The sequence below is a fragment of the Hemiscyllium ocellatum genome, chromosome 4 (assembly GCF_020745735.1).
Source record: "Hemiscyllium ocellatum isolate sHemOce1 chromosome 4, sHemOce1.pat.X.cur, whole genome shotgun sequence".
In the NCBI taxonomy this organism is placed as follows: domain Eukaryota; kingdom Metazoa; phylum Chordata; class Chondrichthyes; order Orectolobiformes; family Hemiscylliidae; genus Hemiscyllium; species Hemiscyllium ocellatum.
In genome coordinates this window covers 134,352,499-134,374,106 of record NC_083404.1, presented here as the reverse complement: position 1 = coordinate 134,374,106, position 21,608 = coordinate 134,352,499, and the positions used below count along the sequence as shown (strand labels likewise).

The window sequence follows — 21,608 nt, the reverse complement described above, 5'->3', positions numbered from 1 at the left end:
CAAGGCAGTGATGGCTTGAACTAGATTTTCCATTACCATTGGGTTGAGGTTTGGGTTGGGATGAAAATGAGTAGCCTTTGTGATGAGAGAATGATATCAGAAATTCGGCTGAGTATGAGATAGCAATCCAATATTCTGGATTTAGATCTCAACCTCAGACTATGGCAGAGAGTATGATGGCATCATTGGTGATTTGTAGTGGGGCTGAGGGCAGTAATTATGATCTTTCTGCCTCTTAACTTCTGCAGAAGTTGTAAGGAAGGAGATTGGTGGTTAGCAATTTTGTTGGAATATGGTCAAGGAACCAGGATGTGGGTCTCAAAGACAGAATGAGTTCACAGAATGAATGAGAGGGGATTGGAGGGAAAAAAGCTAGAGTGATTGAGAGCTAGCACAGGAAGACTTCAACTGGATGGGCTAGATGATGGAGTAATTTGTGAACAAAGCATTGAATTATTGGTTTATATTTTAGTGATAAAGGAATCCATGAGCTTCTGGCGCTTACTATTGATTAAGATAGGCAAGAAAATGCAAAAAGGATTTAATAGGACAATTGGCAGTAGAGAAAAGAAGCCAGGGCTATCTTTGCTTTCCATAATAATCCTGGAACTGAGTGATATTTGGCAAAGAACAAGGTCTGATATCATTTGATGGGATGGGAGTTTTTTGTGGGTGTGCATTTTAGGATCTGCAGAATTTTTATATTATTTTGATGTGCTATTAGAGATGTGCTAATGGAGATTTTATTTTCATTAAGCAAGATTTTTATCTAATTTAAAGTTGTTTTGGAAGAATTTTCGGTGGAATTGAACACTTTTATTTTTTAGCTTTTTGAGGCAGTCGGAAGCTTTAAATGAAAAATATGGAAAATTAAACAAAACTTTAACCTAATTTATAAATGTATAATCTGTTTATTAAATTGAACCACATGGCATTGTGCTATGGAGAATCAAGTTTGCAACTTCTCTGCAAGAAGTTCCTCCTTCCTGCAATATCTTTCATCTAGATTTTCTAACTTTTCGGCTACTTTATACTACGCAAATATTTCAGTGCAGATCTGTGCAAAATACTGAAGCTGTTTTCTGGATGGTATCGTGGGCAATATGCTTGCTATTTAGGTGTACGTCTCCTCCAGGAAATTGAAGGTTTGGCTTTAAATTTAACTAGGTATAGCTGGATATTAAATAACATGTATACCTTAATATTCCACATTCCCACTTTCCTTTCCTTATGAAGAATGTATCCACTGTTGCCTTCAAAATATTCAAAATTCTGCTTGCACCACCTCTTGAGGAAGAGTTCCCAAGATTCACAACTCTGAGAAATAAATTCTCCCCTTGACTGTCTTAAATAGATGACCCATTATTTGAACAGTGGTCCCTCTTTCGAGATTCTCTCATAGGAGGAAACGCTTTTGCCACATCTGTGCATAAATCCACATTGGTAAAATTGTATTTTTGCAATTATTTATTAGCCTAGATTTTTGTGTGATTTCATGAGCAACTACTGTGCATATCCAGTAAGCTCTTAATAATAGGGTGAGAGTATGGATGAAATTCCATTTATCACAGCTAAAATCAGATTGGTGCAAACCATCCAGCAAATTGATTACGGCAAATTGGAACAGGTTAGTTCTTCCTCTCTACAATGTACAGGTAATTACAGGTGAGTCACGTTACAAGTACAATGTCTTTTTGTCAGCAAATTCTTTTTGTTGTTTTGCTGGCTAATGCCAATTACTTTATAGTGAAACATCTTCATCGTATGTATAATAATGGTTCAATTTTATTGTAATTCATTAATAAAAATGACATAAGCTGTACTTCAGCTGCCAAATAACTTAATTGGGGCAATTAAGACTCAACTAGAAATTGTCAATGTGGTGTTTTGTTGAATGGATGCAAATGTTAACATGGCTAAAATCAAAAGCTGATTTATTTGAGTCATGAAATAAATGAACTCAATTCTTATTTACATACTTGATAGACAATTACATAGAAATTATTTTTGATTCCACTTTTAAATCAAACTTAACAATTGTATCACATTTTTCTTTGAAGGAAGCCTGTTTCTTCAGTTGTGGTGAAAGTCTGAACAGCAAGGGATTAACATACCTCACCAATTCCCTGTTTGATTATCGAAGTCCAGAAAATAATGGAGTCAGGGCTGAGTTTATTTTGGATGCTGCCCAACACAAGGTCAGGTCATTACTAAAACTAATTAGTACATTGGGAGTATTTATTTTCCCAAGGTTCTATTTTCAAATATTTCATGGAATATTTATAAAAATTTGTGAGATCTTTAGAAATAAATGCTTTCAATATTTGCTGCATTAGGTTACACAGGTTGACTGACATTACTTCCCTGTATGGATCTACTGCGGAAATAGTAAAGGCAAGCAATATAGTCAGACTGTATTAGTTTGAATTTAATTTTATTTATCAGCTTGATCTGGGCTTGATGTTTCTCAGATTATAATGCCACTTAAAGAATGCCACAGCTGCTTGGATAAGAAACAAGTATGGTTGGGTTAATTTAAATTTTGTGTATAAAAGGGAGAACTGATAACATTTCAAATGCCAAACCAGGGAAGTTAAACAGAAAATCAGTTGCTTACATTTCTTACCATGGTTGCCAAAGTCACTTAAATCAGGCAATTAGCATCTGATTTTAAGCATTTGGTTTGGTATTCAAAAATTTGTACAATATTGTACGTCATTTAAAATTGAAACAAAACTGACAGGTAACAGTCAGGCATAATCTAATGGGTGTATTCTCTACGGCAATGCTTCTGCCAATCTGAGTCCACTTATCGACCAATCGGCAGTCTGTTCTAATGCTGCTAATTAAAAGGAAATTACCTTCGTAATAATATTTCTTGTGAATTGTCTTGGGTGTATGCAAGGTGAAAATATTCAAAATTTGAGTTGTTTTTATCAGCAATGCTCAATTTCTACCAGATGACTTTATTCTAAAGTTATCATGTCACCAAGGAGCTTGGCAAATGCAGCACGTTCTAAATTGTTTTCAATTGTAGACGCTTCTATTTTATTGCAGAGCCATTATACCTACATTCTGATCTTAAAAGTTATTATATGTGTCCATGGAACATGCTTTTATAGTAACTCTTCAAATATCTTATCCAGACAATGCAGTAAATTCAGACTGAATGCTGAAGGTCTACATAAGCATAGGAATTTGGATCAGGAGTATGAGGCAGTGCTGAACCTAATTTCAGTGTACAAAGCTGAGAAAGTGATAGAAATATCAGTGGGAGAGCATTTTGGTGATAATGACCATAACTCATTCAGGGTTAGGTAGGTATTGAAAAGGGCAAAGATGGACCAGAAATGAAGGTTTTGAATTCGGGGAAGGCTGATTTTAAATGAGACAGAATCTTGCTGAAATGAAATGGGAGCAGCTGCTCGTAGGAAAGTCCACACTTGGAACAGCAGAAGTCATTCAAAGAGAAAATAATGAAAATGCAGAGTCAGCATGTACTTGTAAAGGAGAAGAGTGGGACCAAAACCTTCGAAGAGCCCTGGATATAATCACAAGACCAAAGCCCCAGAGAAGTACAAAATGCAGGGGGTCACTTTCAAAAATGCAGTTGGGGAAATGATAAAGGGACACAAAAAAAGGTAAAATAAAGTAAAATTAAGAAGTATTTTATAGGCATTTCATAGCCAAGACAATAACCGTGCAAGAATGGGCCCACTAGAGCTGAGAGGTGTTTCATGACAGGCACAGCCGTGATGGACCAAAGGGCCTCTTTGCATGTAAAACTCTGACTGCGACCATAGGACATTGGAGCAGCATTAGACCATTCTGCCCATTGAGTTTGCTCCGCTATTTGATTGTGGTTGATGTGTTTCACACCCCCATTCTCCTGCCTTCTCTCCATAACTCTTGACCCTCTTACCAATTAAGAACCTAAAATACACTCAATGACTTGGAGTCCACAGCCCTCTACAGCAATGAGTTCTACAGATTAATCATCCTTTGGCTGAAGAAATCTCTTATTTCATTTCTAAAGTTATCCTTTCACTCTGAGGCTGTGCCTGTGGGTCCTAGTCTCTCCCACTAGTGGAAATATCTTCTCCATGTCTACTCTGTACAGGCCTCTCAGTATTCTATAAGTTTCAATCAGATCCCCCTCATGCTTCTAAACTGCATCTAGTACTGACCCACAGACTTCAACCAATCCTCATAGACAAACCCTTTTATCCTTGGGATCATTCATATAAACCTCCTCTGGCTCCCCTCCAATGCCAGCACATCCTTCCTTAACCCAAAATAGCTCACAATAGTCTAAAGCAGTCTGATGAAAGCCTTATACAGACTCAGCAGTACATTCCTGCTCTTGTGTTCTAGCCCTCTTGAAATGAATGCAAACATTGCAGTTTAAAAATAAATCATTCACAGGATAAAGGTGTTGCTGGCTATTCCTAATTTCCGAGAGGGCATTAGAGAATCAACCACATGGCTGTGGGTCTGCAGTCATGTAGGCCAGACGAGGGTAGGTCAGCAGATTCCTTCACTAAAGGGCATTAGTGAACTTTGAGTTTTCCAACAACCAACAATAATTTAATGGTCATTTTTAGATGTTTAATTCCAGGTTTTTATTGAATTCACATTCTACCATCTGTTGTGGCATGATTCAATCTTGGATCCCCAGAACATTATCTGGGTCTCTGGACTAACAGTACAGCGATAATACCAGTCGGCTGTTGCCTCCCCTATTTGTCTTCCTAACTGCCAACTGAATCTGCAAGTTAATCTTAAGAGAATCCTGAACTAGGACTCCCAAGTCCCTTTATGCCAAAGCCTTTCCATGCTGAGAAAATAGTCCACACCTCTATTCTTCCTAATAAAGTGCATAAACTCGCACTTTGTCACATTGTATTGCATCCCCTATTTCTTTGCACACTCTTCGATCATGTGCAGCCTCCCCGCTTCCTCAAGACTACCTTCCCAGATGCCTATACTTTCATTATCTGGAAACTTGGTTCCTTCGTTCAGACTGTAATGGTATAATGTGAATATTTATGGTCCTAACACTGACCCCTGTGGAACTCCACTTGTCACATGGTACTGTTCTGAAAACAATCCCCTTCTCTCTGCTGTCTACTTTCTGCCAGTTAGCCAATCCTCTATCCATTACAATACCTTGCCCATATCACTATAGGTTCTTATCTTATTTAGCAGTCTCCTGTACGCACCTTGTTAAAAACTTTGTGGAAATCAAATAGATCATGTTTGCTGTCATCCTTTGTCTAATTTGATTGTTACCCTTTCAAAGAAGTCTAACAGCTTTGTCAGCATGATCTCCCTTGACAAAGCCAATCTGACTCTGATCTATTTAACCATGTACTTCCAAATACTCTGCAATCTGATCCTTAATTGTGGACTCTAGAATCTTACCAATGACCGAAGTCAGGCTAACTGGCCTGCTGTAGGAGATTAATACCCTCCATCTTGCTGTATTATTGAATAAAATTATGGCTGATCTCATTATAGCCTTTGACTTCCTTGTACGTTAAGAATCTAAATACCTCTGCTTTAAATGTATTCTGTAATCCTGCCTCCACCACGTTCTGGGAAGGAGAGTACTTGATGGGGTGATGAGTTCTGAAGATTATCAATCCTCTGTGAGAAATAATTTCCACTTGCTTCTATCTTAACTGAGTTGCCCCTTATTTTTAAATTATGCATAAATACATAGAAATAAAGGAGTTAGCAGCAGGAGTAGGCCATTTGACCCCTCAAGAGAATATGATTGGAACTTCAGCTTCATATTTCTGCCTACCCTAATAATATATAATTCCTTTACTTAGTAAGAAGTATTCATTTTAAAATATTCAAAAGACTGTTTCCCTTTCTTGTGAGGAAGAGACTTGTAAAGATGTGTGATCTTCCAAGAAAATATTTCTCCTCATCTCTGTCTTAAATGGGAGCCCATTATCTTGAACATTGATTTGTAGTTCTCAATTCGCCCACAAGAGAAAAATGCTTTTCACCCTGCTTCTACACTTCGGATCTTGCGTTTAATTTAAGTCACCTCTTATTTCTCTACATTTCAATGGATAACCGCCTGTCCATTCTTGCTCATAAGGCAACCCACCCATTTAACTTATTAGTCTCGTAAACCCCCTCTGAACAATGTCTGATGCAATTACATCTTTGCTTAAAAAAGACCATTATGGTACACAGTACTCCAGATGTGATCCCATCAATGCCCTATAGGACTGAAACATAACCTCACTACTTTGGTGTTCAATTCTCCTCTCATTAACTGATAACATTTTTGTGAGCTTTCCTGCAAATGGATTCAAGCCTTTTGTGCATCCAGCAATAGGACAACCAGATCCTTCTGCATCTCAGTGCTGTGCAATCGCTCCCCATTTAGATATGCTTTTTCTATTGTTCCTGTCAAAATGGACTACTTCACATTTTCCCACATCATACTCAATTTGTGAAATCTTTGCCTACTCACTTAATCTATCTATACCTTTTGTTTAGCCTCCTTAAGCCTTTTGTCTACATTATTTTTTTTACCTATCTTTGTTGTCTGCAAATTTAGCAATATAATTGTTATTTATATGAATTGTGATACACTATGGCATCACCACTGATTTCTATGGGACACCACTTGTTATGTCTTGCCAACTAGAAGAGACCCATTTATGACCACCGCCAATTCCTGTTCGGCAGTCAATTTTCTATTCGTGTCACTATGTGATACCTTACACTAGGAGGTTCTATTTTCCACAATTACCTTGGATGTGGCACCTTATCAAATGCCTTCTGGAAATTGAAATACAGGGTATTCATGACTTTCGTTTTAGCCATAATGCACGTTACTTGTTCAAAGAACTCTAAAGAATTGGCTAAACATGACTTCGCTTTCACAAGTTTCCTGTAGTTATAAACTCTCCTTTCAACATCCACCTTGTTAAGTCCCCTCACGATCTTGTGTGTTTCCAAGAGATTACTTCTAATTTTTCTAAACTGCAAATAGATAAAAGTTAAGCCTGTTCAAATTTTCCTCTCAAAATAGTCCCTCTGTGGTACCAGTTGAGTGTACTTTCTCTGAACTGCTTCTGATGGATCTGCATGCTTTCTTAAATAAGACCAAATCTGTACATTGTATTCCAGATGATGTTTCATCAGTGTTCAGTTGTCGGAAATTAGAAAATAGAGTAGAGAATAAGCTGGTAGGAAACATAAAGCTAATTGTAAGATAGGTATGAAAAGAGAAAAAAGTAGTGAAGACAAATATAGGTCCCTTGACAGTCAGAAACAGGAGAAATTAGAATGAGGAACAAAGAAATTCCAGACCAATTAAATACATATTTTGATTTTGTCTTTTTAATGGATGACACAAATAACCTCCCAAAAATATTGGGGAGCACAGGTTCTAGAGAGCAGGTGAAATTTATAAAGTCAGGATTAGTAGGAAAATGGTGTTGGAGAATCGATAACCTACATCCAGAATACTTAAGGAAATGGCAGGAGAAGTAGTGGATGCATTGGTGGCCATCTTTCTAGATTCTGTCCACTCTAGAACAGTTCCCATGGAGTGAAGGGTAGCTAATGCAATTCCATTATTTAAAAGAGAGGTAGAGAGAAAACAGGAAATTAATATTTGATTAGCTTGACATTGGCACTGGGAAAAGTGCTAGAGTCCATCATAAAACATTTAAGAGCAGAGCACTTGGAAAACAGTGAAGAGATCAGACCGAGGCAACGTGCATTTATGAAATCGTGGTTGATAAATCTATTGGAATCTTTCGAGGATATAGTGAGTGGAGTTGAAATGGAGCGGAAAATGAGGACTGCGGGTGCTGTGAGATCAGAGTCGAAGAGTGTGGTGCTGGAAAAGCACAGCTGGTCAAGCAGTATCTAGGGAGCAGGAGAATTGACGTTTCGAGCATAAGCCCTTCATTAGGAATAGGCTTGTGGTCCAAGGGGGCTTGATATGGAGGGGGGCAGAGAATATGATTTACTTGGACTAATAGAAGGCTTCAATAAAGTCCCACAGAAAAGATTAGCACGTAGAGTTAGAGCATATGAGATTGGACAAAGTGTACTGACATAGATAGAACTGAAAATGTGTTGCTGGAAAAGTGCAGCAGGTCAGACAGCATCCAAGGAGCAGGAAAATTGACGTTTCGGGCATGAGCCCTCCTTCAGGAATGAGGAAAGTGTGCTAAGCTGGCTGAGATAAAAAGTAGGGAGGAGGGACTTGGGGGAGGGGCGTTGGAAATGCGATAGGTGGAAGGAGGTTAAGGTGAGGGTGATAAGGTGAGAATGATAGGCCGGAGTGGGGGTGGGGCGGAGAGGTCAGGAAGAAGATTGCAGGTTCGGAAGGTGGTGCTGAGTTCGAGGGTTGGGACTGAGACAAGGTGAGGGGAAGGGAAATGAGGAAACTGGAGAAATCTGAGTTCATCCCTCGTGGTTGGAGGGTTCCTAGGCGGAAGATGGGGCGCTCTTCCTCCAGCCGTTATGTTACCATGGTCTGGCGATGGAGGAGTCCAAGGACCTGCATGTCCTTGGCGGAGTGGGAGGGGGAGTTGAAGTGATGAGACACGGGGTGGTTGGGTTGGTTGGTCTGGGTGTCCCAGAGGTATTTTCTGAAACGTTCTGCAAGTAGAGAACTGGTTAGCAGACAGGAAACAAACAGTAGGAATAAACTGACCTTAGTGGCTAGTGAGGTACCACAGGGATCAGTGCTTGGACCTCAGATATTCACAATCTACATTCATAATTCAGATGAGGAAACTAAAAATAATATCTCCAAGTTTGTAGGTGGCACAAACCTCAGTGGGAGGTTGAACTTGAAGGAGGAAGCAGAGATACTTCACTGTCACTTGGACAAGCTGAGTGAGTGAATGATTTATATCTAAAGGGCAATAGATTAAGAATGGCCAACATGCAATGAGAGAGGGTGGCCTCGTACACCAGTTGCTGACAGTAAGTATGGAGGTGCAATGGGCAGTTAAGAAGGCAAATGTCATGATGGCTGTCAGGCGAGAGGATTTTGAGAAAATAAGTAGGAATGTTTTGCTGCAACTGTACAGGCTATTGATAAGACTACATGTGGAGTATTGTGCCCAGTTTTGACCTCCTTTGCTGAGGAAGTATGTTCTGACTATTGAAGGAGTGGAAAGAAGGTTTACCAGCCTGGTTTCTAGGATGGTAGGATTGATGTATGAAGAGAGACTGGATCAGTTTGGATTATGTTCACTGGAATTTAAAAGAATGAGCAAGGATCTCATAGAAACCTACGAAAATTCTCACAGAACAAGGGAGGGTAAGTGGAGTGAGGATGTACTCGATAACTGGAGAGTCCAGAATCAAAGGTCATGAGGATATGGGATAGGCCATTTAGCAGAGATGAGGAGGACTTTTTTTTAAACCCTAAGAGTGGTGAGCCTGTGGAATTCTCTGCCATGGGAAACTGTTGAGGCTAAAACTTTGAAGATTTTCAAAGAAGAGTTCTTAGGACCAAAGGGATCCAAGGATATGGAGGAAGAGTACTGAGTTAGATGATCAGCTATGATCATACCCTGTACTGTATTTACGTTGTGGTAATATTGGAGTAGCATCAATGTTACTGGAGTAATAATCTAGAATTCCAGACTCTGCTCTGGAGACATGAGGTCAAATTCCATCAACTTAATTTAGTTTTAATTATTATGTCTGGAATAGAATTGTCACATTACTGATAGAAGCATAGAAGATAGGAGGAAGGGTAGGCCATTTGACTGCTTGAGTCTGCTACACCATTCAGTATAATGGCAACAGAGGGCGATGTGTCTGTATGGAATGAGCTGTCAAAGGAAATGATGGAGACTGGTACAGTTACAACATTTAAAAGGCATTTGGATGGGTACGTGAGTAAGAAGGGTTTCGAACGATATGCTGCCAAATGGAACTAGATTAACTTAGGATATCTGGTCAGCAAGGACGAGTTGGACTGAAGGGTGTATTTCTATAATGTTAAGCTCTGTGACTCTATGATCAGGGCTGAATATCAAGAGCAATACCCTAATCCTCCTCCCCCCCCCCCCCCCCAAAAAAAAACATATTCCTTGATCTCTTTAGCATCAAGACTTATTTACCTTCTTAAATACACAATGTTTTGGCCTCAACAACTTTCTGTGACAGTGAATTCCAAAGGCTCACTTGTCTCTAAGTAAATAAATTTTCTCCTAATTTTAGTCCTAAAATGTTTGCCCCTTATCCTTAAACAATGACCCCTAGTTCTGGAGTCCCTAACCATCAGGAACATTGTTTCTGCATCTAAGCTGTCTGGTCCTGCTATAATTTTATAGATTTCTATGAGATCCCCCTTCTAAACTTCAGTGGATACAATCCTACCAATTCAATCTCACCTCATACGTCCGTACTGCCATTCCAGGAATTAATTTGGTAAACCTTCGCTCTATACTCTGTAAAGCAAGAACATCCTTTCTTAGATAAAGAGACCAAAATATACACAATCTACTAGTTGTGGTCTTGACATTGCCCTGTATAACTGTAGCAATGTGCCTTCATTCCTGGATTTGAATCTGTTTGCTATGAAGGGCAAAATATAGCTTGCCGTCTTTACTGTTTGCTGCACCTGTGCGCTTACTTTCAGCAACTGGTGCACAAGGATACCTGGGTCTCATTGAACATTCCCCCTCTCAATTTACATCTATTCAAATAATATACTGCCTCACTATGTTTGCTACCAAAGTGGATAGCTTCATGTTTATCCATATTATACCCCCATCTGCCATGCATTTGCCTATTCACTCATCCTGTCCAACTCACACTGCAGCATCGTTGTGTCCTCCACATAGCTCACCCTTCCACCCAGCAATTGTGTCATTTGCAAATTTGAGATATGGCATTGGTCCCCTTATCTAAATCATTGACATTCATTATGAATAGCTGGGGTCCTAGTACCAATCCCTGAGTTACCCTACTAGTCACTGCCTTCTATTCAGAAATAAACCCATTTATTCCTAATGTTAGTTTCCTGTCTGCTAGCCAATTTTCTGTTCATCTCAAACACTACCACAATCTTTAATTTTCAGACATCAATGCCTTTTGTGGAACTTCGTCAAAAACCTTATGAAAATCCAAATAAACCACATTCACTGGTTCCCCAAACAACTGTACTAATTGCATTCTTGAAGAACTGGTATTATTGCGAGACTGCTAATTCAGAGACCTGGTAATAATTTAAGGACTTAAGTTCAAATCCTGCCATGGCAGAAGGTAGAATTTGAATTCACCAAATGCCTGAAAATTGGGAGTTTAATGATGATGAAACAATTGGTGATTGTTGGAAAAGCTCATCTGGTTCAGTAATGTCCTTTAGGGAAGGAAATTACCATCCTAACCTAGTCTGGCGTAAATGTGACTGAAGACCCACACAATGTGGTTGCTACTTAGCTGCCTCTAAGCATTTAGGGATGGGTAATAAATGTTGGCCTGGCCACATCCCCTGACTGAATAAAAGAAAATTCCAGTAGTTTGTCAGGCGTGATTTCCCTTTTGTTCGTCCACGGTGATTGTTCTGCCACTGTTTTCAAAGTGTTCTGCTATAAAATCCTTGATGATGGATTCCAGCACTTTCCCCAATACTGATGGCAAACTCTCTTGTCCATAATTCCCTATTTTTACACAACCTCCCATTTTAAATGATGGGGTTAAATACGCTACTCTCCAATTTATAGGAACTGTTCCAGAGTATAACGAATTTTGGGAACTCACCACCAATACATCCACTATTTCTAGGGCTACTTCCTTAAGTACTCTGGGATTTGGATTATCAGGCCTGGGGATTTATCATCCTTTGATTTTATCAATTTCTCCAGCGTTTCTGAACGAATCCAGATTTGCTTCAGCTTCTTCCTCACACTCAACCCTTTGTTCCTCATCATTTTTGCTACATTATTTGTGTCCTCCTTTTGTGAACCTAAAGTCAAGTATGCATTTAGTTTGTTAGCCATTTCTTTGTTTGCCACTATAAATTCTTCCGTTTCTGACCTAAGGGACCTACATTAGTTTTCACCAATCTTTATCTGTCTGCATATCTATGGAAACTTCTTACAGTCAGTTCTTATGTTACACTCACACTCTATTTTCCCTTTCTTAATCAATCCCTTCACCCTCTTTTGCTGACTTCTAAACTATTTCTAGTTCTCAGGTTTTCTCTTGCCAATTTGTATGCCTCCTTTTTGCACTGAATGCTACTTATAGAACATAGAACAATACAGCACAGAACAGGCCCTTCGGCCCACAATGTTGTGCCGAACATTTGTCCTAGCTTAAGCACCTATCCATGTACCTATCCAATTGCCACTTAAAGGTCACCAATGATTCTGACTCTGCCACTCCCACAGGCAGCGCATTCCATGCCCCCACCACTCTCTGGGTAAAGAACCTACCCCTGACATCCCCCCCTTTACCTTCCACCCTTCACCTTAAATTTGTGTCCCCTTGTAACACTGTTGTACCGGGGAAAGAGTCTCTGACTGTCTACTCTATCTATTCCCCTGATCATCTTATAAACCTCTATCAAGTCACCCCTCATCCTTCGCCGTTCCAATGAGAAAAGGCCTAGCACTCTCAACCTATCCTCGTATGACCTATTCTCCATTCCAGGCAACATCCTGGTAAATTTCCTCTGCACCCTCTCCAAAGCTTCCACATCTTTCCTAAAATGAGGTGACCAGAACTGCACACAGTACTCCAAATGTGGCCTTACCAAGGTCCTGTACAGCTGCAACATCACCTCACGACTCTTGAATTCAATCCCTCTGCTAATGTACGCTAATACACCATAGGCCTTCTTACAAGCTCTGTCCACCTGAGTGGCAACTTTCAAAGATCTATGAACATTGACCCCAAGATCCCTCTGCTCCTCCACCTTACTGAGAACCCTACTGTTAACCCTGTATTCCGCAATCTTATTTGTCCTTCCAAAATGGACAACCTCACACTTGACAGGGTTGAATTCCATCTATCACTCCTCAGCCCAGCTCTGCATCATATCTAAGTCCCTTTGCAGCTGACAACAGCCCTCCTCACTATCCACAACTCCACCTACCTTCGTATCGTTTGCAAATTTACTGACCCACCCTTCGACTCCCTCTTCCAAGTCATTAATAAAAATTACAAACAGCAGAGGACCCAGAACTGATCCCTGCGGAACTCCACTTGTAACTGGGCTCCAGGCTGAATGTTTACCATCTATCCCCACTCTCTGACTTCGACCGGTTAGCCAGTTCTCTATCCAACTGGCCAAATTTCCCACTATCCCATGCCTTCTGACTTTCCGCATAAGCCTACCACCTCAAATGCCTTACTAAAATCCATGTACACTACATCCACTGCTCTACCCTCATCCACATGCTTGGTCACTTCCTCAAAGAATTCAATAAAACTTGTAAGGCAAGATCTACCCCTCATAAATCCATGCTGGCTGCCCCTAATCAAGCAGTATCTCATAAATCCTATCCCTCAGTACAGGCCAGATACTCATAAATCCTGATACTCATAAATCCTATCCCTCAGAACCCTTTCCATTACTTTGCCTACCGAAGTAAGACTAACTGGCCTGTAATTCCCGGGGGTATCCCTACTCCCTTTTTTGAATAGGGGCACAACATTCGCCACTCTCCAGTCCTCTGGCACCACCCCCGTTGACAGTGAAGACAAAAAGATCATTGCCAACGGCTCTGCAATTTCCTCTCTTGCTTCCCACATAATCCTAGGATATATCCCGTCAGGCCCGGGGGACTTGTCTATCCTCAAGTTTTTCAAAATGCCCAACACATCTTCCTTTCCAACAAGTATCTCCTCTAGCTTACCAGTCCGTTTCATACTCTCCTCTTCAACAATACAGTCCCTCTCATTTGTAAATACTGAAGAAAAGTACTCATTCAAGACCTCTCCTATCTCTTCCGACTCAATACACAGTCTCCCACTACTGTCCTTGATCGGACCTACCCTCGTTCTCGTCATTCTCATGTTTCTCACATACGCATAAAAGGCCTTGGGGTTATCCTTGATCCTACCTGCCAAAGATTTTACATGCCCTCTCTGAGCTCTCCTAATCCCTTTCTTCAGCTCCCTCCTGGCTATCCTGTATCCCTCCAACGCTCTGTCTGAACCTTGTTTCCTCAACCTTATGTAAATCTCCTTCTTCCCCTTCACTAGACATTCAACCTCCCTCATCAACCAAGGTTCCCTCACACGACCATCTCTTTCCTGCCTGACAGGTACACACATATCAAGGACACGTCGTATCTGTTCCTTGAAAAAGTTCCACATTTCAATGACATCCTTCCCTGACAGCCTATGCTCCCAACTTATGCTCCTCAGATCCTGTCTTGCAGCATCTTATTTACCCTTCCCCCAATTGTAAAACCTACCCTGTTGCACACACCTATCTCTCTCCATAGCCAAGGTGAAAGTCACAGAATTGTGGTCACCATCACCAAAATGCTCACCCACTAACAAGCCCATCACTTGTCCCGGTTCGTTACCGAGTACCAAATCCAATATGGCCTCCCCTCTGGTCGGACAATCTACATACTGAGTTAGAAAAGCTTCCTGGACACACTGTACAAACACCGCCCCGTCCAATCTACTTGATCTAAAGAGCTTCCAATCAATATTTGGGAAGTTGAAATCGCCCATGACTACTACCCTGTGGCTTCTGCACCTTTCCAAAATCTGTTTCCCAATCTGTTTCTCCACATCTCTACTGTTATTGGGGGGGGCCTATAGTAAACACCCAACAAGGTGACTGCTCCTTTCCTATTTCTGACTTCAGCCCATACTACCTCCAAAGGCAGATCCCCCTCGAACTGCCTTTCTGCAGCCATTATACCATTTCTAATTAGCAACACCAAACCCCCTCCTTTTTTACTACCCTCCCTAATCTTACTGAAACATCTGTAACCAGGAACCTCCAACAACCATTCCTGTGACTCTTCTATCAACGTTTCCGTGATGGCCACAACATCGTAGTCCCAAGTACTGATCCATGCCTTAAGTTCACCCACCTTATTTCTGATACTCCTTGCATTGAAGTATACACACTTGAGCCCATCTCTGTGTCTGCAAGTATTCCCTGTCAGTGCTACCTTCTCCGCAGCCTCCCTACATTCTTGGACATCTTGAAAAACAGCTAACCTACTTGCTGGACTACAAGTCTGAATCCCATCCCCCTGCCAAATTAGTTTAAACCCCCCTCCGAAGAATGCTAGCAAACCTACCCCCCAGGATGTTGGTGCCCTTCTGGTTCATGTGCAACCCGTCCTGCTTGTACAGGTCCCACCTTCCCCAGAATGCAGTCCAATTGTCCAAATCCCTGAAGCCCTCCCTCCTACACCATCCTTGCAGCCACGTGTTCAACTGCACTCTCTCCCTATTCCTTGCTTCACTGTCACGTGGCACCACAACCCAGAAATGACGACTCTGTCCGTCCTAGCTTTTAGCTTGCAGCCTAACTCCCTGAGCTCCTGAATGACCTCCCCACCCCTCTTCCTACCTATGTCGTTGGTGCCAATGTGCACCACGACTTCTGGCTGCACACCCTCCTCCTTAAGGATTCTGAAGACACGGTCTGAGACATCTCGGACCCTGGCATCCGGGAGGCAACAAACCATCTGAGAGTCTCGCCCATGTCCACAGAACCACCTGTCTGTCCCTCTAACTATACAGTCTTCTATAACTAGCGCTCTCCTCCTTTCCCCCTTTCCCTTCTCAGAGCCGGACCTCGTGCCAGAGACCTGGTCACTGCAGCTTACACCTGCTAGGCCGTACCCCCCAACTGTATCCAAAGTGGTATACTTATTCTTGAGGGGAACGACCACAGGGGATCCCTGCACTGCCTGCTTCCTCCCCTTCCCACCTCTAACTGTTACCCAGCTACCTCTGTTCTCTGGCGCAACTATGTCCCTGTAGCTTCTATCTATCACCCTCTCAACCTCTCGAATAATTCTTCTAGAATACTTCTAACTTCCTTTATTAGGCCTGATTTGGCCACTATTCTCTTTGCACTCTTGTGCCAGATAGGAATAAGCAATTTTTGCAGTTCACCTTTTTTGCTTTTTGAATGTTTGCTGCTACCTGTCATTTTTTATTCACTCACGGGATAAGGCAACACTGACTAGACCAGCATTTATTGCCCATTGCCCAAGAAGACAGTGAGCCAGACGGGCTTGTCTAACAATTCAAATCTGCTATCTGCCATCCCCCCCCCCCCCCCCCCCCCCAACCACCACCACCACCTACCTTCTCAACCTTTACACCCTTGTGAGAGTTATGGTAACCCTCAGGTTAAACCAGTTGTGTCCCTCCAATGAGACAGCAGCCCACAGTCCTCTGAGACTATGTTGACTTTGCTTTTACTACATCTATGTCTACCGTGACATGTTTGACTATGAGTTACCTTTTAAGTAACATGACAAGCTACTCTGTTGTATCACATTGCTACACAAAAGTCAAGTACTGCTAGTGTATCTATGTTATTCAAGATTGTGGCTTGTCACTACTTCAAGGCAATAAGGGAAAGACAGTATGTGCTGTTTCTGTTGCCAATGCTCACATCTTATATACAAGCTAAAAATAAATAAATGAGTACTACAATGTCATTGTGAAGATCCAGTGTTTTTCTCGTAGCCTGTTTGGGGGAGAAATTGGAAGTAAATTCACCATTGGGTCATCTTTATTTGAGTTGTAGATGCCAGAGATGTGGATGTCACTTAACTTTTCATTGCCTTGGTTAAAACTTTTGCCAAACTGGAATTCAAAGATTTGAAGTGTTGTTATGCTTATGTTGTATTATTTGTTATGAAAATGCTTTTGCAATAAAGGAAACTTTGCATCCTGCGTGCTTGATTTATGTTCAAGGGCAGCAAATAATCGAGGATTGGGTGTCTGAGTTAACAGGAGAAAAAGGAACCTTAATGTTAACACTGGCAGCAAAAAGACTCAGGCAGACCTTAATGGAGTGTTAGAGTGTGCAGATCAGCTGAAACATTTAACTGACTGATAGAAGTGGAAGCACTTGGTATGAAGCAAATGGATAGACAAGAGAAGATGTGAAATGCACTGCCTGGTGAGATGGTGAGGCAAATCATATCAGCATATTCTAGAGTGAGTAGGACAGAATTGTTTGATAGAGGAGAAACTGTAGGTTATTTTTATATCTTCAAAATTCATCAAATGGACCTCAGCATAGTCTTTAGCTTTGTGTTCTGTTGATCATAAAGCTTAAGTCTACTCATTATATTACACGCTGTAGGAAGGTTGACTTGAACCTTTTGGATGGAAAGTGCATAAAATCTTATGATTGGTACCTGACACACAGGAAAATAGTTGTGGTTGTTGGAGGTCAATCACCTCAGCTTTCAGGTATTTCAGTGTTCTAGGCCAAACCATCTTCAGCTGCTGCTTGATCAATAACCTTCCCTCCATCATAAAATCAGAAGTGGAGATGATTGCTGATGTTTGCACAATATTCAGCACCAATGTTAAGTACCTCGGGTACTGAAGCAGTATATCAAGACCTACACAATATCTAGATTTGGGCTAAATAGTGGCAAGTGCCACACAAATGCCAGGCAATGACCATCTCCATCAAGAGACAATCTAACCACTGCCCCTTGAATTCCTTACTTTCAACATCCTGGATGAGTTCCATTTACCAGAAACTGAACTTACCATTTTTTAAATTCATTCATTGAGGGCATCATTGGCTCGGCCAGCATTTATAGTCCATCCTTAATTGCTCAGAGGGAGGTTACAAGTCAACCACATTGCTGCAGGTCTGGTGTCATTTCCAGGTCAGACCAGATGAGGGTGGCAGTGTTATTCCCGAAACAACAGTTTGAACCAGGTGAGTTTTTCCGACAATTGGCAATAGATTCATGGTCAGATTTTTATTGGATTTAAATTCGACCATCTGTTATTGCAGGATTCAAATCCGGTTTACCAGAACCTTACCTGCGTCTCTGGATTAACAGTACAGTGATAATACCACTAGGTAGTCTCCTCCCAGTATGGCATCATAATCATTCAGCACGGAAACAGACCTTTCGGTACAACACATCCATGCTGACCAAACATCCCAATCTGACCTAGTCCCATTTGCCAGTATTTGGTCCATATCCCCTGAAACCTTTCTTTTTATTTACCCATCCAAATATATTTTAACTGTTATAATTGTACCTGCCTCCACCACTTGGTCTAGCAGCTCATTTCATAAATGCACCAAGCTCTGTAAAAAAAAAAGTTACCCCTCAGGTCCTTTTTAAATCTTTCCCCTGTCACCTTAAACCTATGCCCTCTAGTTTTGGACTCCCCCACTCTAGGAAAAAGACCTTGGCTATTCACCCCAGCTATGCCCTTCATGATTTTAAAAAAACCTTTATAAAGTTACCCCTCAGCCTCTGCTGCTTCAAGGAAAACAGCCTCAGCCTATTCAGCCACTGCATATAGCTCAAACCTTCTGGTCCTGGCAACTTCCTTGTAAATCTTTTCTGAACTCTTTCAAATTTCACAACATCCTTTCCACAGTAGGGTGACCAGAATTGTATGCAGTGTCCTAAAAGTGACCTCACCAATGTCCTGTACAGTTGTAACATGGCGCCCCCAACTCCTATACTCAGTGTTCGACCAATGAAGGCAAACATGCCACACACAACCTTCATCACCCTGTCTATTGTGACTCTACTTTCAAGGAGCGCACCTAATATAATGTCAACAAGAGTAGGTCAGAGGTGAGGAATCCTGCAGAGAGTAACTCCCCTCCTGAAGTCTTTTCAATACCTATAAGAGACAAGTCAGGAGTGTGGTAGAATGCTCCTGGTTTGCCTGAACAAGTGCTGCTCCAACAGAACTCAAGACACTTGACACTATCAAGGCCAACCGAAAAAGTGTGGCACTGGAAAGGCACAGCAGGTCAGGCAGCATCTGAGGAGCAGGAGACTCAACGTTTCGGGTATAAGCCCTTTATCAGGAATATTCCCAATGAAGGGCTTATGCCCGAAACATCGACTCTCCTGCTCCTCAGATGCTGCCTGACCTGCTGTGCATATTCCAGCGCCACACATGTTGACTCTGATCTCCAGCATTTGCAGTCCTCACTTTCTCTTCCAACATCAGGGACAAAGCAGCTTGCTTGATGGCACCACATTCACAAACATTCAGTCTCTCTGCCACCAAGACTAAGTAATAGCAGTTTGTGCCATCTACAAGATGCACTGCAGAAATTCACCGAAGATCCTGAGACAGCATCTTCCAAACCCACAACCACTTCCATCTGGAAGCACAAGGGCAGCTGATAATGGGAGCAACACCACATGCAAGTTCCCCTTCTAAGCCGCTCCTCATCCTGACTTGGAAATATACCACCATTTCTTCGTTGACACTTAGTCAAAATCCTAGAATTCCCTCCCTTAAGGAATTATTTCTCACCCTAACCCTGTATCATGTGGACTGCAGTAGTTCAAGAAGGCAGCTCACCACCATCTTCTGAAGGGCAACTGGGGCAGGCAATAAATACTGGCCTAGGGAAATAAACCAGGGCACATAATTTCACTTTTTAAGACTTTTACTTTAATCAGTGAACTAACATCAACAGGAAGTATTAATTGACAAACATCTTGTAGATTAAACCAAGAAAAAGGGTAAGCTCTGCGTTCATGAACTGATACAATGAAATTTGTCTTTGGAAACACAAATACATGTGTTTTGGCAGATATTTAGCATTTCAGTAGGAATACCACTGTATTTGAAAGGTCAAGTCACTCCATCTATCCAGTGGAAGTTCTTCCCATTGCATCAGATTGAAACTTCCAATATCCTCTACAGTTGTTTCAGTCGTTATTTGAGTTTTCCAGACGTGATTATCACAAGCAAAGCAAACTTCAAAGACTCTTCATTCCCCAAATCTTCAAGACCCTCTTTGCTACCTTCCTTGAGAACAGACAAAAAACTCTCACAAGCAAACCACCTTAGTTGTTAATATAAGACCATTCACCTTCCTTTCCTACAGAAGAAGTTTCTTTATATCTTTGTCTCATGCAACAGTTATCCTTTGATGTAAGATGCTGTGAAAAGATAATAAAATTGCATATTCCACTGTACCAATTATTTTTTCATTTCCATCCCTATTGGCTACCATATCATGGGATTTTGCAAGCCAAGGTGTTCATGCAGAATTCATTGTTTTACTTTGAGTTAAAAGTACATGTCGAAGTATTCCTGTCTTTCAAAGTTGAGCATTCATGACAGCTTCTTAAAATTACAATTGTCCTCAATCTCTGAAACACAGTGTTCAGTTGAGCACCGAAAATAATCATTCCAAATTAGGTATTCAAAGCTATCCTGTGAAATCAGCAGCAGATGATTGTTGCTTTTACCTTTTGAGTAGTCTGGTTTGCAGAGGAGAAAATTATGTTACTCTCAGGTAATGGTCATGAATATGGAATAGCTGAGAAAATGAAATCCAAACAGCTTTCCAGCACCCCACAAGGAAAGTATGGCAAAGTAAAACACAGCAATAGAAAGTATTGTTCATGTATTGAAAAGCTATTGCACGATTAAGCTGGATACCTTCCAGTAAATTTGAAGATGCTATTTTAATTGGTTTCACATTATAAAATAAATATTTAAACACATTATTACATTTACTAAAGATACATTTGGAGACAAGTTTCCTGTGGTTTTATTGACCGTGTAAATAACTAAAATTAGATATTAACTGGTGAAATGGTGACTCAAATTGTATAGTGCTTTTGTGCAAAACCTGAATTCTGTCGCATTACTTGAGCAGGAGAATGCTTTAGATAACCTCTGTTCTCTTTCGCTGATAAGCCTTTGTGTAAAAGGCTATGCAAATACAAATAACATTCACATAAAGTGTTGTAATCTGTGAGTTCCATCCTTTTGGAACTTAAGTTTTATTTGTCTTTCTTTGTTGGCAGGAGACATACACAGAGATAGCTGGTGTACAGCGTTTTGGGGCCTTCTACATGGATTACCTATACACAATGGAGTGTAGTAGTGGCAAAGGTATTGCTTTATTTTCTCTTTGATGTTTGCTTCCCTCCCCTTGAACTAGACAAACAAATGTTTCTTCATAGACATTTGGTCCTTGACCTGTTGCCCTCTCTTTTACCTCAATCTAACCAGGATAGTCTGAGATTATATCTTCAAGAAAGGACTGTGGGATAAGCGCTGAATATGGATTAAATTGCGAAACTAACAAGTGTGCTTTTGGTCAGCTCACATGTTCAATGCTTTCTATAAACAATGTGCCCTACTCTATGTTGTCTTTCTAGATGATTTAATCTATAGCTGTTTTACAGACACTCTCTTCACAGTGAACTTCACAATATTTCATAAAAGTTAATCCTTTTCATGTAATTGCGAAGTCTGTTACTGTAATTGGAGATTGTTGTTTAGTCAGCCCAAGAGCTTTTCAATGACATCAGTATTCAAAAACAAAACACTTTGACTATTCACCTTATCTGTGCCCCTCATAATTTTATAAACCTTTATAAGTTTACTCCTCAACCTCCTATGCT

General features: G+C 40.9%; 1 protein-coding gene across 5 annotated transcripts in view; it reads left to right on the top strand.

Moving 5' to 3' along the window:
* LOC132815107 (intermembrane lipid transfer protein VPS13B-like) overlaps positions 1-21,608 on the top strand; it is a 945,713-nt gene that overhangs the window by 143,225 nt on the left and 780,880 nt on the right. For all 5 annotated transcript variants that reach the window (XR_009644627.1, XM_060823876.1, XM_060823877.1 and 2 more), the window contains exons 11-12: positions 2,061-2,198; positions 21,006-21,093. Coding sequence is in view for 4 of the 5 variants with exons in the window: in XM_060823876.1 (XP_060679859.1) it covers positions 2,061-2,198; positions 21,006-21,093 (226 nt within the window). In the remaining variant the exon portion in view is untranslated. The remainder of the gene's footprint in view (positions 1-2,060; positions 2,199-21,005; positions 21,094-21,608) is intronic.